Source organism: Petaurus breviceps, unplaced genomic scaffold (genome assembly GCF_028583685.1).
Source record: "Petaurus breviceps papuanus isolate PSGF00001 unplaced genomic scaffold, PetGlider_PUasm1.0 76, whole genome shotgun sequence".
In the NCBI taxonomy this organism is placed as follows: Eukaryota; Metazoa; Chordata; class Mammalia; order Diprotodontia; family Petauridae; genus Petaurus; species Petaurus breviceps.
The window spans coordinates 27,278,195-27,293,599 of record NW_027186473.1 but is presented as its reverse complement, the minus strand read 5'-3'; the positions used below and the strand labels follow the sequence as shown (position 1 = coordinate 27,293,599).

General features: G+C 33.8%; 1 protein-coding gene across 1 annotated transcript in view; it reads left to right on the top strand.

Annotated features, from left to right (window-relative positions):
- The first annotated feature begins 9,151 nt into the window (after positions 1-9,151).
- TMPRSS11F (transmembrane serine protease 11F) overlaps positions 9,152-15,405 on the top strand; it is a 74,386-nt gene continuing 68,132 nt past the window's right edge. Inside the window, exon 1 of the mRNA XM_069105335.1 lies at positions 9,152-9,305. Coding sequence (XP_068961436.1) covers positions 9,295-9,305 — 11 coding nt within the window. The 5' untranslated portion in view covers positions 9,152-9,294. The remainder of the gene's footprint in view (positions 9,306-15,405) is intronic.

The window sequence follows — 15,405 nt, the reverse complement described above, 5'->3', positions numbered from 1 at the left end:
CAACAAGAAAAATGGGGGTGGTTAGGTGGCGCAGTGAATAGAGCACCCGCCCTGGAGTCAGAAGGACCTGAATTCAAATCTGGCTTCAGACACTTAACATTTAACTAGCCATGTGACCTTGGGCAAGTCACTTAACTCCAATTGCCCTCCCAAAAAAAAAAGCCACCCCCCCCCCCCGAAAAATGATTTTGACGGAAAACTATTGTACTGTAAGAAATGACAAATAGGATAGTTTCAGAAAAACTTGATAAAGCTTCTATGAACCGATGCCAGATTAAGTGAGCAGAATCAGGAGATCATTGTACATAGTAACAGCAATATTGTAATGATGACCAACTGTGAAAGACTTAGCTATTCTGATCAATACAATGATCAAGACAACTCCAAATAACTTATGATGAAAAATGCTCTCCACTTCCAGAGAGAGAACTAATGAAATCTGAGTGCAAATTGAAGTATAATTTTTTTGCTTTCTTTTTTTTATTGCTTTAAAAACATGTCTACTATGGAAATATGTTTTGCATGATCTCACATGTTCAATTGTGATCATGTGATCTTATCATAGGCTTCTCAATAAGTGGGAGAAGGACTGGAAGGAGGGAGAGAATTTGGAACTTAAAATTTAAAAAATGTTAAAAACAAATATATTCATGTCATTCATTAATTAAAATAATATTAAAAATAATTAAAAAAAAGCAATTTATATCACATAGAGCCACATTCTTAGGAGAGAATATAATTGATAGAATGTTCAGAGAGTATAGGATAGACTTATTTAGAATCATTGAATAACCTTGTGGAGTTTGCGTTGAACTCAAGGAATAGTTATAGGAAGAACTTAAAGAGTAGAAAATAATGCTGAAGGGACAGATGAGGATAATTATTTGGGGGAGTGGCAGAGATTCCAAAAGAAAAGAAGTATCTGGTAGTCAAAATAAAATAGCAGGATCAGAGTAAATTGGAGAGCTGTATAAATAATAATTTATATATATAATATATAATAATATATATAAATAAATAATGGAAGAGATCCATTTATTCACCTATGTCCATTCATTCAAGTATTTGTTGAACATTTAAGATGTGTGAAAGTCCTATGACAGGTATTATGGAGAATAGAAGGATATTCTAGTTACATACCCAGGATACATGAATATAGGATGTAGAAACTATTATCATATAATATTGACAGATGAGAGAATTGAGGGGATTAGAATAGTAAGTGGGAGTGAGAATTGAGTGAACCATATTCACTTCATCTTGTGAATCAGTTGCCTTTCTATTCAATTAGGGGTCTTGTGAGAAAACTTTATTCAATTGTGGGAATTAAGAGAAAACCTTATATTATTTGAACATAAGTCTGTGTGGCTGGGAAACTGGACCTCTTCTACCTGCTGCTTAGAGAGCCTTAACTAAGGACCTAGGGTATGCTGACCAGAAACTCAGTCAAATCCAAAGATTGATGCATGGAGTTTTCTCACAGTGGTACATTTCAAGGAACACATACGTTTTATCTGAAAACTGGAATCAGAACGTTCTAAAAATGAAAGTATGTCAACTATTCTTAACCATAAATATCTCTCCACAGATCTTTTGCTTTCTTTGGTATGTTGTGATTAATGATAGATTTAATGATAGAGTCAAATAAATGGTGAAATGGTTATAGTTTTGGGTAAGAGTCAGGAAGACTGAGGTCACATCCAGCCTCAGACACCTAGCAGCTATTTGACCCTGGACCAGTCACTTTGTCTCTGTTTGCCAAAGTTTTCTCAGCTGTAAAATGGGGATGATACCTAACAGGGTTGATCTGTGGAATAAATGACATGATGTTTGTAAATAACTTAGCACAGTTACTGGAACATAATAGGTGCTTAACAAATGCTTATTTTTTTCCTTCCCCATTTCTTGCTAATTCCAGTTATGGATTTGCCTTTCCAGAAGTCTACCATTAGAATCTGGTGCTCTATTTTTTCTTCTCCCATTGAAATGGGGGTAGAGATAGCAGAATGGAGAAGGTGAGAAAAGAAGGCAATAACTATGCAAAGGGACAAATCAGAAAATCTAAAATTGGGACAGTCAATAATAATCTAAAAAAAAAAATAGGCCATCTCCTTTCCCCCACCCCCCACCTTGTCCAGGACTCGCAGAGGGAGATATACATATATATATATATAATCAGGAAAAGCAGGCTTAACAAAGAATCGGCATTTTTCAAGAATGGGTCCTAGACATAAGATTCTTACAACTCTTTAGTTAGAAGGAACTTAGTCCAACCTTTTGTATTTCAAGATAAACAAAAAATTTTTTTAAAGCAATTGGGGTTAAGTAACTTGCTCAAGGCTACACGGCCAGGTGTTTCTGGGTGGGTGCTAAGTGTCTGAGCGCAGATCCGATCCCAGGTCATCCCTGACTCTGGGGCCGGTACTCTTACTTAGTGTGTTACCTGGCCCCCCAAGATAAATAATCTTTATTTGAGAGTTGAAGGAATTCACTCTGGATCACTCTGCTAGTTAGGTGCAGAGCTAAAACTAGAATTTAGATTTATTGATACAGTCTGGTGCTTTTTCTGTTCTATGATATTCCTCCAAAATGCATAAGGAATGAGCTAGCAGGCTAGATGAAGTACATGACACAATCTTACTGTTTTTGTAGAATGAGATGCTTTTTAAAAAGGAAAAAAATTGTTTCTTGCCTTAGTTCTTCTTCTTTTTTATTTTTTGCTTTTTGGAGGGCAACTGGGGTTCAGTGACTTGCCCAAAGTCACATGGCTAGTAAGTGTGTCAAGAATCTGAGGCTGCATTTGAACTCAGGTCCTCCTGACTCCAGGGCCAGTTTTCTATTCATTGCACCACCTACCCGCCCCTTGTCTTAGTTCTTAAACTGGAAAATGAATCTGACTGTGTGCTTAGTCACTGGTTCAATTCATACATCTGGTGAAGAAAGCCCAGAATTTATTACAGCCATTTCTGTGCTTCAGGCTTCATATGTTAGTGCCTGACACATTTCCCATCCTTTTTTTTTTTTTTAGCACTGGGCATGGAAATAAGCACCTTCTTCTTCATTTTCAATTGGGAATCTCATTTTATTTCTCAAGTGAGTGAATTTCCTAGAAAACTATATAGGTGACATTGTGCTCAGTGGTACAGGCAGCACACAGATAATCCAAGTTCTAGTCAGGTTTTCTTGGCTAGAGTTGAATAGGGGGAAAAAAAAGCCTTGTGGCACTTTGTTTCTGTGCAAAATGGTTACACAATAAACCATTGACAAAGGCCGAATAGAATCTGTTTCTCATCTGCTCACATCTTGAGGAAAAGCATTGTATTTTTTTATTCTGGTTTTCTAAAATTTTCCATGTTCTTCTTGACATACAACTCTTTCCTAGTCACAAATGAATAGCTGCTATAATCAATAGTATAAAGACTGTGTTGGAAGTTACATCGTGTATTCCTAGCACAGTTTCCCCCCCCCCCCGCCCCCAAAGTTTTTTTGATACCAATTCAGCATGGGCAGGCATGGGTGGGCTACAATCCATATCTTCAGAGGAATAACCCATATGAATAAAATCACAGAGCCCCTGGAATCCTGCAGCTGATACACACCATCTTATCCTTCCTCACAAGCCCTATCCTGGGCTTGAAACTCACTCAAAGCCACTCTAATCCATTGGCTGCTCTTTTTGGTAGACAGGAGACTAGGTGATTGATCTCTTTGGAAGAACCTTCCAACACTGTTTTTCAGAGTGGTCTCTTTTATTCAGTTATCTCTCTCAGTCACATATTCTAGTCATTCTCCCCTATTATGGACTTAAAAAGAGACCTATTCAGCGCAGTTCTTTATTTAGGAGACATCTTAATCCATCAAACTTCAGGGATAGTTGACAACTGTCAACCTTCCAGCTAATTATTGTGATCAGGTAAAGTGTTGCTTTGCCATAGTCAGATTTATTAATTAGGTAATTAATTCTTACCTCAGTGTGTTAATTAAGATCTTATTTTCTAGTTGTCAATAAATGCTCACAGTCCATTAATAGAGTGTATTCTAGGAGCTCTCTGGTTTATTCTTTTCCTTTGTTACTAACACAACAGAAAGGCTGTATAGGTGTTGTTTATTTTCTCTTTAACCTCCTGGTTCATAATGATATTTTGCCATTTCTTCCCCAATAGATACTTCATATCACATTCGAATTTCCACCAATACTAAGGGCAATGTCACTCAAAAAATAATCTATACAAATCAATATTTATATATGTGTCAGTACTGAAATTCAATAGACTAAAATTCCATGCAAACTAAACTGGAGGCCAACCTATCTTAAGAATTAGTTGAAAAAAAAATGTTTATCGAGTGTGTGTGTGTATGTGCGCACACACACTCTTTTTGTTTCTAAGCTAGTACTAAACAGATCATCAAAAATTAAAGGCAGAACTAGAGAATACAGAGTGGATTGAGTAGAGCCATAACATATGACCAGTGAAAAACAATGAAAATAATTGGGATTATGGAACTAATTATGGAAAAGTAAAGAATGAAGAAAATATATACAGAGGATGGTGACTAAAGGGAAGTAAGCTCTTTGACGATAATGATTAAAAAAAATCTTAAAATCTCAAGTGCCTAGTGAAATGCCTCATACATAGTAGGTGTTTAAAAATATTTATTGAACTTAATTGGTTGATTTATTTATTGCTTTATTTATAGCAAAAGAAAATTTGAATTAAAGCAGAATTTCATTGAATGACAGAGAGAAAATATATGAATGAGAATGCAGTCCAACCTCTTCATTTTACACATGAAGAAAATATGAACCAGAGAGAATTACAGGGAATTAAGAATAGCTGACATACATAGTGCCTTGAATATTTCAAAGCACTTTGTACACATGATCCCATTTGAGCCTAACATTAAGCCTCTGAAGTCATTACCATTACTCCCCTTTACAGAAGGCTCACCAGAGGTTTAGTAATTGCCCATAGTCACACAGCTAGTAATTGCTACAGGCAAAAATTCTAAGTTCAAGCACAGTTCTCTTTCATAACAATGACTTTTATAGTGATGGCTGTAAAATACTGACTTATGATCCTGAGAGTTGTTGTGAAATCTTTCTTTAGGGAGATTTCTAAAAATAGGATAGATTCTAATCTCTCATCCATGACTTAAGTATAGTAGAAGGATGGGTTACATGACCTTTGAAGGCCCTAGTACAAATTGCTTTTTTGATGTGTAAATTGAATGACTCACGAAAGAGTTCATAAGCTTTATAGTTCTTGGATCTGGGGTTTTCCACATTAGACAGTTTGTTGTTTTTCACTTGGTTCAAGAGATACACTTATTTCTATTATTAGAAATTTTATTTGTAATGATAAAGAATTGAAGATATGAATGTCTTATCTTAATTGTAAGAAGATTCAAAACTAAAATTCCATCTTTATATTAAAAGTACTCCAATTTTTGAATTTTAAAATTGCTAGAAGATGAAGGGAATGATAAAATTCATACAAACTCTAAAAGAAAAGTTCTACATAAAGAAACTATATTTTTACATATAAGTATATAATTTACATATGCATAACAATTTCATTGCTATATATTAAATTTCTACCATTATAGGTTATGGTTATCCTTATTATAATAGATGGTTTCATGAGTTGCTGCAGTTAAGTTAAAAAAAAATCCACCTGACAGCCAAAGCTTTGGCAATGAGTCACTTTGAACTTAGGTAGGGTGGTCATTGGATGAAAGGAAATATAGTCCAACATAATGATTTGCTGCTTGATAGCTACCAAAGCTTTTGCTCTGTTGACATGGTCTTAAAGAGTCCAAGGTTATCTCCATGTCATGATGAGTCACCAGATTTAAGAGTCTCAGTAAAAGAAATAGCTCTAAAATTATTATATAATTACTAAATATTTCTTTTATGGAAATTCTGCATTTCCTCTAATTTTCTAACACACCCAGAAGTGAAATTCTGGTACTTGTATTAAGCTGAGGATGAATTTGACTATGAAGTAATTAATATGGACTTTAAAATATTTAACACAGTTTTATTCCTAGATAGAACCAAGGACCAGGATTCTGTATTCATTCTCATCAAACCTGCTTACAAGACTCTCAGGAAATTCTGTTGTGTATCTAATTTTTGGTTTCTGCATCTCTACAGGATTGAAACATGGATTATAAAATATAATTATAGAAAGAATCTGCTTATCCTGTTGCTGAATTTATGAAGTACATACTATGAACCAGGCAACGTTCTAATTGCCAGGGATACAAACACAGTAAGGAGGAAGTTCCCTAGCTTCAAGGAGCTTACTTTCTAATGAGGGCAGACAACACATACAGGAATGCTAAAAGCAGGAGAGTAAAGGTACCCTCTAGGGTACAACCCAGCAAGGCAGGAAAGGAAAAGTGAAGAATTTTTAAAGAGTCAACATGAGACAGAGGTAAAGCATGGTTGAGGGTCTATCATAAAATATAAACCCCCTGAGAATGGGGATTACTTCATTCTATCACTTTGTATCCCCAGAACCTAATCAAGTGAATGGCACATGGTAGGTGATTAATAAATGCTTGCTCATTAATTGAAATGGTATTTTTATTATTTATGAGAAAGGTGCTATGTAAATATGACATATTTACATAGTTATTAATTAATTTTTTAATGTTTTCCCATAATCTTAAAATTAGCAATTAAAGTTATAATTTATTGATTTTGAATCTTTGATCTTTATATTTTTAGGGTTCTCTTTACTTTGATGATAAATATACCTAGCCTGAAACTGTGGTTATATAATGTTACTTAAAGAGACCATTTATAGACAGTACAATAGAATGAAAACAGCACTTGTTTGTCAGCAACAAAAAGGCACATATATACGTACAAAACGTATTCAAATTAGCATCAACTATAATTTTTTAAAATATAGAAATAAAGTATGTACCCCCAAACTGGTGTGATGTTTTGATGAATTGTAGTGTTTTAAAGTCATAGAATATTATTATTCAGTAACTATGATACAGAAGAAGAATTGAAACAAAAGAAGACATGTAAAGTCATGTTGAGTGAAGAAGAGGCAAATGAACACTATCCACAATGTCTACAACTATGTAAATAAAAACAATACTAAAAAGGAATAAAAGTCAAGACAAGGGCAAGTGACAATTCTCATACCAAATAATCCTTTCTCTTAATAATAAGTAAACAACAAAAAATAGAAAAGAATGTAACATAACTGTCAATCACTTTATAAAAGTTTTAATTTTTTTTAAACTGTTTTGTAGGAATAGCTGTTTGAGTATTAGGTATTATCTTTTTTTATCAAAAGAAATTGTAAAAAAAATTTAAACAAAAAAGGAAAAAAGGCCCATTGGTTAGGGTGTTGGAAGACTAAATTCTTGCCCTGTATATATGCCCCTAACTATCGATGTGGGAGGGATTGGAGATGTCTAGTCCTGCACCATCTTGGTTGGAGGTCTTATCTCTTTAGATTTCTGAAGTTTTTTTTTTCTGGCCAGGCAATTGTACAAAAATAGGTTATTTATGTAAATGAACCAAAAGTAATGAGAGCTATGAAAAATAGTCATTTCCCCCTTATTCACTGATTGGAACAAATGCAGTAAATCTTGTTATACCTGAGAAACTTCCAGTACTCCTAAGCAGAATGTTAAAGCAGGTAGAAATGAGGTGTCTTCTGATACCCTAATCGGTGCTTTGTTTCTTTTTTGTGAGGCAGATTTTCATTCTTTCCCTGGACCATATATATCTCTCTATCTATTTATATCTATTTATCTCTCTATTTCTCTATCTATCTATCTATCTATCTATCTATCTATCTATCTATCTATCTATCTGTCTGTCTGTCTGTCTGTCTGTCTGTCTGTCTGTCTGTCTGTCTGTCTATCTATCTATCTATCAATCTACCTATCTTCAGGGAAGGGTAGAGAGTCAGAAAATGAGGGATAGGAGAATCCATACATATACACACAATATATATGTGTAAGAATGCATGTGAATATGTGTATAGTCATTTTAGCCTAAAACCAACAAAGGTTTAAAGAAGAAAGTTCAATTTCAAATGTAGAGCACAACAGAGAGAATACTAAAATTAGAGGAAAGGATAAGTATTAAAATATCAAAAAATGCAAACTTCTCTTAATAAATATTACAAAATAAAGGTAATTAAACCAGAGTCTGATGAAGCACACAATCTTCTGGAATCTCAAGGTAGCAACAACATAATATTCCAGAGTAATTCAAAAGAAACTAAAACCTAAAAGAACAAGTCAGAAGAAAATAAATATCAGCCTGTATGGCCTACACTGGAGAAATAGTTAACAGAGTAGAAAAATTTGAATCCACATTGGCAAGTGTCTCCAAAGAAGCAAGAGAAAATACCATATTTAAAACACACATATAAAAGTGAAGGACAATCTGGAAGAAAATAAACAAAAGGCAAAAATGCTTTAAAAATGTTGTCTACATAAGATACCATTGATCTTGAAGATAGAAAGTTCAGGGATAATTTGTATCAAAGGACTCTGAGAAGAACATGAAAAATTAAAAAAAACACACATGAAAATCAAATTTCAGGAAAAAGGACAATAAAACTGCTCAGAATATCTGAATTGAGATTTAAAGCAACAACCTGAGAAGTAAAAGGGCTTGCCCAAGGTCATAATGCTATTTATCTATAGAGGCAAGAAAAGAAACCAAGAGTTCTGACCCAGTTAAGTGCTTTTTCCACTTCATCAGGATGCATGAGTTCATTCAAAGTTCTCATAATGTAAGGGCTTAATAAATAAGTCTAATATATGGCAATTAACCCCTTTTTATGGGTAATATCAAATCTTTTAATTATAAAAGTCCCAATGGACAAAATACAAACAAATACCCCTCAAATAAACATCTTTAAGTGTGTTAATTTTATTTCAAATGGTCTTGAACAAGGTGAGGTCATGCCTCAAACCTTGGTTCCCTCAAAGAATGAATTATTACCAGGAGTTAACTGCCTACCTACATGCACTGCTAAGAAGGTCCCTTTTCAAGTATTTGTCATTGTTTACATATTTGTTTGGAATTGACTGACACATTGGAATTCTTCCTCCCTTGCAAAAATATTCACGTCTCTTATCAGACTATATCAAGGCTGCAGTCACTGAAACTGGTCAGACTGGTTTTTGTCTTTATTGCCAGTGACTTCATTGTTCATCTTCATCCAGCCTTCAAAGCCTGGACTGTATCCTGAGATGATACAGATCAGATGGTGACAGAAGAGAAGCTGCCCGGGTCCTGGGTACATGATGTACGCGTAAGTACTTTGTAATCTTTGCTAAAATTTATCAATGATGGTACTAGGTGCCAAAGACAAAGGTGGGATGGGAAATCTTTTCTTGTTGGAAACTGATTCGTGAGACAGGTTTCTCTTTTATGTTACAATATTTTAGGTTGAATTTTTAAAAGAGATCCTTTGGACTGAAATTGCACTGGATGAATTATATTCTAGTTTTCTAATAGAAATAGGCATGAGGTATAATGATATAAGTTCTATTTTATATTCTAAGCATCCAGGAAAAATTATTTTTACTTACTTTTAATCTTGTTCTTTGATTTAATATCTATGGGTACTTTTCTGTTAATATGAAATTTAATACCATTAGTAGATTCTACTTATCGAGTGTAAGAAATTTCAATACATTCTACTTTTGAGAGTCATGTTTTTTTCTAAGAAAAAAGAAATATAAAATATGATTCATGTTAGTATGATAAAATAAAAAAGGACAGAGTCACTATATTTCCTAAAGTTAAAGGATTTAAAGCTAAAAACCTAAATAATTGGTAAATGGCAAAATTATAGAATCTGAACATAAATTTTTATTGTAAAGATAATTCCCAAATGAAAAATTAGTTGATAAAGTTGACATAGAACTATATTTTTCATTGTAGTTACAATCTACTTATTTCCTTCCTCCCTAACTACCTTTATTTAACTACATTATGTTGATTCTCTTTATATGTGTTCTGTATATACTTAAGTAGTATCAGAATATAAGCTCCATTAGAGTAGGAATTGTTTCATTATTTATATTTATTTCTCCAGCAGGCAATTATTAGGCACTTAATAACTGCTCGTTGATTGATTACTATTATTTTACAAACCTAAGAAACAGGCTCTAATCTTGGCTTGTTACTATCAATGTGACCTTGGGAAAGTTGTGTCACCTCTCTGAGCTTCATTTTCAAAAGTGAGAGCGGCAGACTCTAAGGCTTCTTTCACCTCTCTCTATATACTATGACGCTGTCAATATTAAATGAGACTGATTTTCTTTTGGCACTAAGTTACATAGTTATGGAGGTACATTAACCCTTAAAGACACCAGGGTTGCAGCATTTGCCACAGCATTCAGATTTTGTCAGGGAGAAAAAAAAGCAAAATAATTTCATCTTTCTAAATGCCTTAGTAACCTAAAAGGATGAACATCCTGACATAAATAACTTATTCTCAAGTAGGGTACTTGGAGAGAAGAGAAAAAACTATATTCTTCAGTTGGGTCTGTTTCCATTTGCTTATTTTTTATTATTAAGATAGCTTATTAGGATAAGTTTAATGTGTTAGAAAACACATTTCTTACCAAAAAAGTTCTAGAGCAAATATAATTAGCTTCAAACAAAGTAGACAGAAATTAAATAGAAATACAATTAAAATGCAAAAGGAACATTGCGACAACCACTAATTCAGTTCAAAGAATCACATAGTTCTCTTTGGAGGGGAGCTTCTTGCTTATTACTTTCCTCAAGAAGTCAAAAGGAATCATACTCCTAATTAATTTCTCTTTTAATGTACTTTCTGTCTGCTTGTGTTCTCTTTTCTTTTCCTAGAAATAGGAGAATATTGTACACAGTAATAGCAATATTGTATGATGATCAGCTGTGAATGACTTAGCTATTCTCAGTTATACAATGACTGGAAAGAGTTATGGGAAAAAAATCCAACTCTAGGAAAGAACTAAAAGAGTCTGAATGCAGATTGAAGCATACTTTTTAAACTTGGTTTCTTTTTGTCTGCATTTTCTTTTTCAACATGGCTAATGTGGAAATATTTTGCCTAACTAAACATGTATAATCTATGTCAAGTTGCTTACCTTCTTAATGATGGGGGAAAGGAAGGAGGGAGAAAGAGAAGTTGCAACTTAAGCTTTTAAAAAATGAATGTTAAAATTTTTAATACATCTAATTGAGAAAAAATAAATAGCATATGTCCTAAAAAAAGGGGGGGGGCTTTGAATGAAAAAAAAATCATACAATGAAAATTAACCTGTTTATAAATTTTTTTAAAAAGCTATCCAATCTACCAAAAAAAAGAGAGTAAGGAATTTAAATGGAAAGTAAAGGAGTTCAAACACTTTATCATCTGAAAATTTATAGAACATGATATTAATACAGATTATCCCAAATACTAAAAGCCAAAATAAATGCCTTAAATTTTTTCACTTAAAATTTGAGCATTGGTGTAATTAACATTCTAGAAATCCCCAACTCTTCAACTACATATTGAAATGATATGAATGTTTTTGACTCCAAAAGAACTAGAAAATTTCCATTTTCCTAGCACTCACACTGTCATTTATTCCTATCACCCCTACCTCTTCTTTCTTATCCTTCTTCTTTAAATTTACACTTGCAAACAAAGAGGCTAAAACATTCACACTTTTCTTGGCTTCTAGAAGGTCTCTGCCAGTAATCTTTGTTGGTTAGAATTAGTTGCTAATAAGGTCAAGGTTATGGATTCCATACCCACGAAGGCCATGTCCATAGAAAAATGGCAAGTCACAAATTATACACCAGCTCTAGTCTGATATCTTGTAGTATGAATCAGATATTCTCTGAGATTCCTTAGGACTCTAAGATCCTATTATTCTTTGACTAGGATTGTTTGTTGGTTTTAATGCTCTTTCCAAACTCCTACTGCAAAGAGTCAGCAAAGATGTATTGTTATCAACAAAAAGGTTTGATGAAAGAAGATGCTCACACATATCTTGAAGCAAGATTTGCCAAGAAAAATTTAGATAATCTGCAAGACAAGAGTTGACTACACCTTAAAAGAATGATAGAAACAGAAGTACAGAAGGAAAGTAAACCTCTGCAAGAATGCAGAAGAAATGGAAAGGATTTGAAAATGTTTTTTAAGACCAAGAAAAAATAAGATACTTAATTATCCAAATATTAACTCAATATTGATTATCCAAATATAATTTCATTCACAAAACAACAATAATGTTCTTTTGTTCAATTGTTTAATAGATCTTAAGCTATCTAAACAGCCAACTCCACCTCTTTAAACCCTTTCATAATAAGGTCTTTTCTTATCAGGATCTATTGAGTAAAGTGTACAAATGGGGAAGTAGCCTAATAATCTTAATTTGCATTGTGGAAAATGAAGGGGTTAACCTAGATGAGTCTGTGACTCTATGATTTACCCTTCAATAATTATATTCATTCTGTCTTTGATCTTTGCCATATTTAGCTCTTGACTCTTCCAGTTGACAAATGCAATAGACCTTATTGTACTCACACTACTCGAAATCATTTATAAATACTTTTTAAAGCCTTTGAATGGTGTCCCTGACTAGTAAGTTAGAAAGTGGTGAATTGTCCATTTCTAGTCATTAGGGTGCCATTTAATCTATCACTTTCCTAATGAGAGTTATGATGAAGTTATTTATAGTATATTACTACTCCAGGCCCTCAGTGTCCTGAAAGAGTACCTTCTATATCTATCAAATATTGGAAAAAGAGTAGGGAATAGTGATTAAAGATAGTCCTGTTTAATTTTAAAAGACAACATGATATGGAATTGAAAGACATCTCACTTATTTACCTTGGAAATAGATTCCTTTTATGAAGAACATTGAGACTTGAAGGAAGCCATGAGCTAGAGATGAGGAGGGAAAGCATTCCAGGTATGGGGGATAGCCAGAAACCTGGTTATCATGTGCTCTAAATATTAATGAAATACTCAACTATCAGATCACCTCACAAATAGCAAATGAAGGCAACATTAAATAACCTTCAGAAATACCTGAAATTATTAGTGCAGATTTTATATGGTATATAGATTTTGTCTCGTTTTGTAAAATGGGACAAAATAGCTCTGCAGCTTCTATATAACAGTAGATGAGATGATGCACAATAAGTTATTAGGGACAAGCATCTAAAAACAGTAAAACATTTCAATTACATTATCATTGTAAGGCTACACATACAAGAAGCAGTTGATGAAAAATGCAATCAACTACTTGTTTGCTATATAAGTTATTAAGCAACTACTTTGACTGCTTTCATCTACTCCATATCCACTACAATTATCTAGTCAATGTACATGTGAGATTAGTGTAAAAATACATAAGCTGAACACATATAAGGGACATATATTATATTAGGACTTTTGATGCAATATTACAGTGTATAGTCCTAAGAGACCAAGTGATTTTAGGTTAACTTATTCTTATATTCTTTCCCACACAATATAACCCATAATCAGGTTAGGTCTTCAGACCCTAAGGGAGTTGTTAGAGACCAGAGTTGAGGCACTTTATGGTTCAACAAGTCATGGACTGCCTGATTTTAGGGTACCATGTGTATTAGCCCAGTGCTTGGATGCACTGGGGCTGACCATTGCTTTCTGTTGGCAGTGTGTGACTCAGTGCAAAAGTCCCTGAGTGCTTTGGAAATAAGGCAAAATTTCCTTATTGGTTCCTGAGCAAGAAGGACTGATACCTCAAAGGACCTTTGAAAAAAAGACTGATTCTGCCCTTATCTCTCTTCTTCCTTTGACTAAACATGTAACACATAGTGCATCCAGTGAGGGCTGAGATGAGGGGGATGATTTCTTTCCCTCTCTGGCAGAAATATCAAACTGTGGCCACATACCAGCTAAAGCACAAACCTTGCCTAGGAGATCCTCAACCTGGATTAAAAAATTACTAAAAATAATTTTTTATTGTGGGGCTGTGTCTACTGAATTGGTTATTTCTTGATTATAGGTTCCAATAATCAATCAATCAATCAATCAATATTTATTTATTAAGCACCAGAGCCAGGCACTGTGTTAAGCACTGGAGATACAAAAATTGGCAAAAGCTCTTTGTAAACTAGAACCCATTAGATTGTAAACTTCCTTCAAGAATCCTACAAACTGATGGGAGGAGTTTACAATCCAGAGCAAAGGGGCACCTTAGTGAAAAGAGAAAAAGTACAAAGCCTCTGGCCCAGCAGGAATTTTAATTAGTACACAGGGTTTGGTACATTAATATAGCTTCTTCCCTGCAACTTTACCAAGAATTGTTTTTCCTCTTAAGTCAGAGCATGCTATCCTTTCCCCATTATTCCCCTATTTTCTCCCTTCTCCTCCCTTACCAACTCATCCCCCTATAATCACTTTGCTCCTTTGACCATCCCTCCCTTTTAGCATATCTCCTCCCTTCTCTTCATCTTCAGTCCCTGGCTAACTCTTTTATGGCTATTTCTAATTTGGCAGGACAAAGGAAAGATGTTACTGTGTGTTTGTGAGATACCACTCTCCTGACTATTGACTCTTTTCCTGGTACCATCATTTAAGGAAGGATGTCAGCAGTGCCTCACCTCATTCAAGCTTGGACTCACTTTTTGGATATTTTTCCCTCATCTTTGAAATATGCCTTCCTTCTTACTTCTTCTGTCTTACCTTCCCCTACTCTTTTCCCTCACCCACCACCTAGCTTTCCTATTTCTATTGTCTTTCCTCAATGGAATGTAAGATTCTTGAGGATAGGGACTGTCTTGTTTCTTTGTATTTGTATTCCCAATTTGTATATTGCTTAGCATAGTGCCTGGTACATAATAAATATTAACAAACAATTTTTATATGTATAAATTCTCTAGCTCCTCTTTTTCCCTTTTTGCCTTTCACTGTATTCTATATTTAAATGTTTTTCTTCTTTGTTTTTACTTTCTTAGTTCTTATTCTTGTCTTTGACTTAGTTCATGTTCTCTGTTCTCTTTTTTTGTCGCTATTAATATCGTTTTGTCTTACTCCTTTATTTTCTGTATTTTCTTTATCATATTTTTCTTTTTTGTGTGTTTTTTCTTATTATTTTACTTCTTTTTCTTATCTTTCTACCCTGCTTCCCTTTAATTCTTTTTTCTTCTCTTTCTCTTTTTCTCCCTCCTCTTTCTTGGAGGATAAACATGAAACTTGAGGCCAGAGATGTAATAATGAATATTTAATAATCCACTTTCTGGGGGCAAAAAACTAAATTAGACAAATGTTTAAGTTTAATCTGCATTGTTAACATTTTTTTCATCACTCTCTTAAGTCTAGACAAGCAAAAAACCCAATAAGTCAAATCCTGATTTATAACATTTGCTGATTT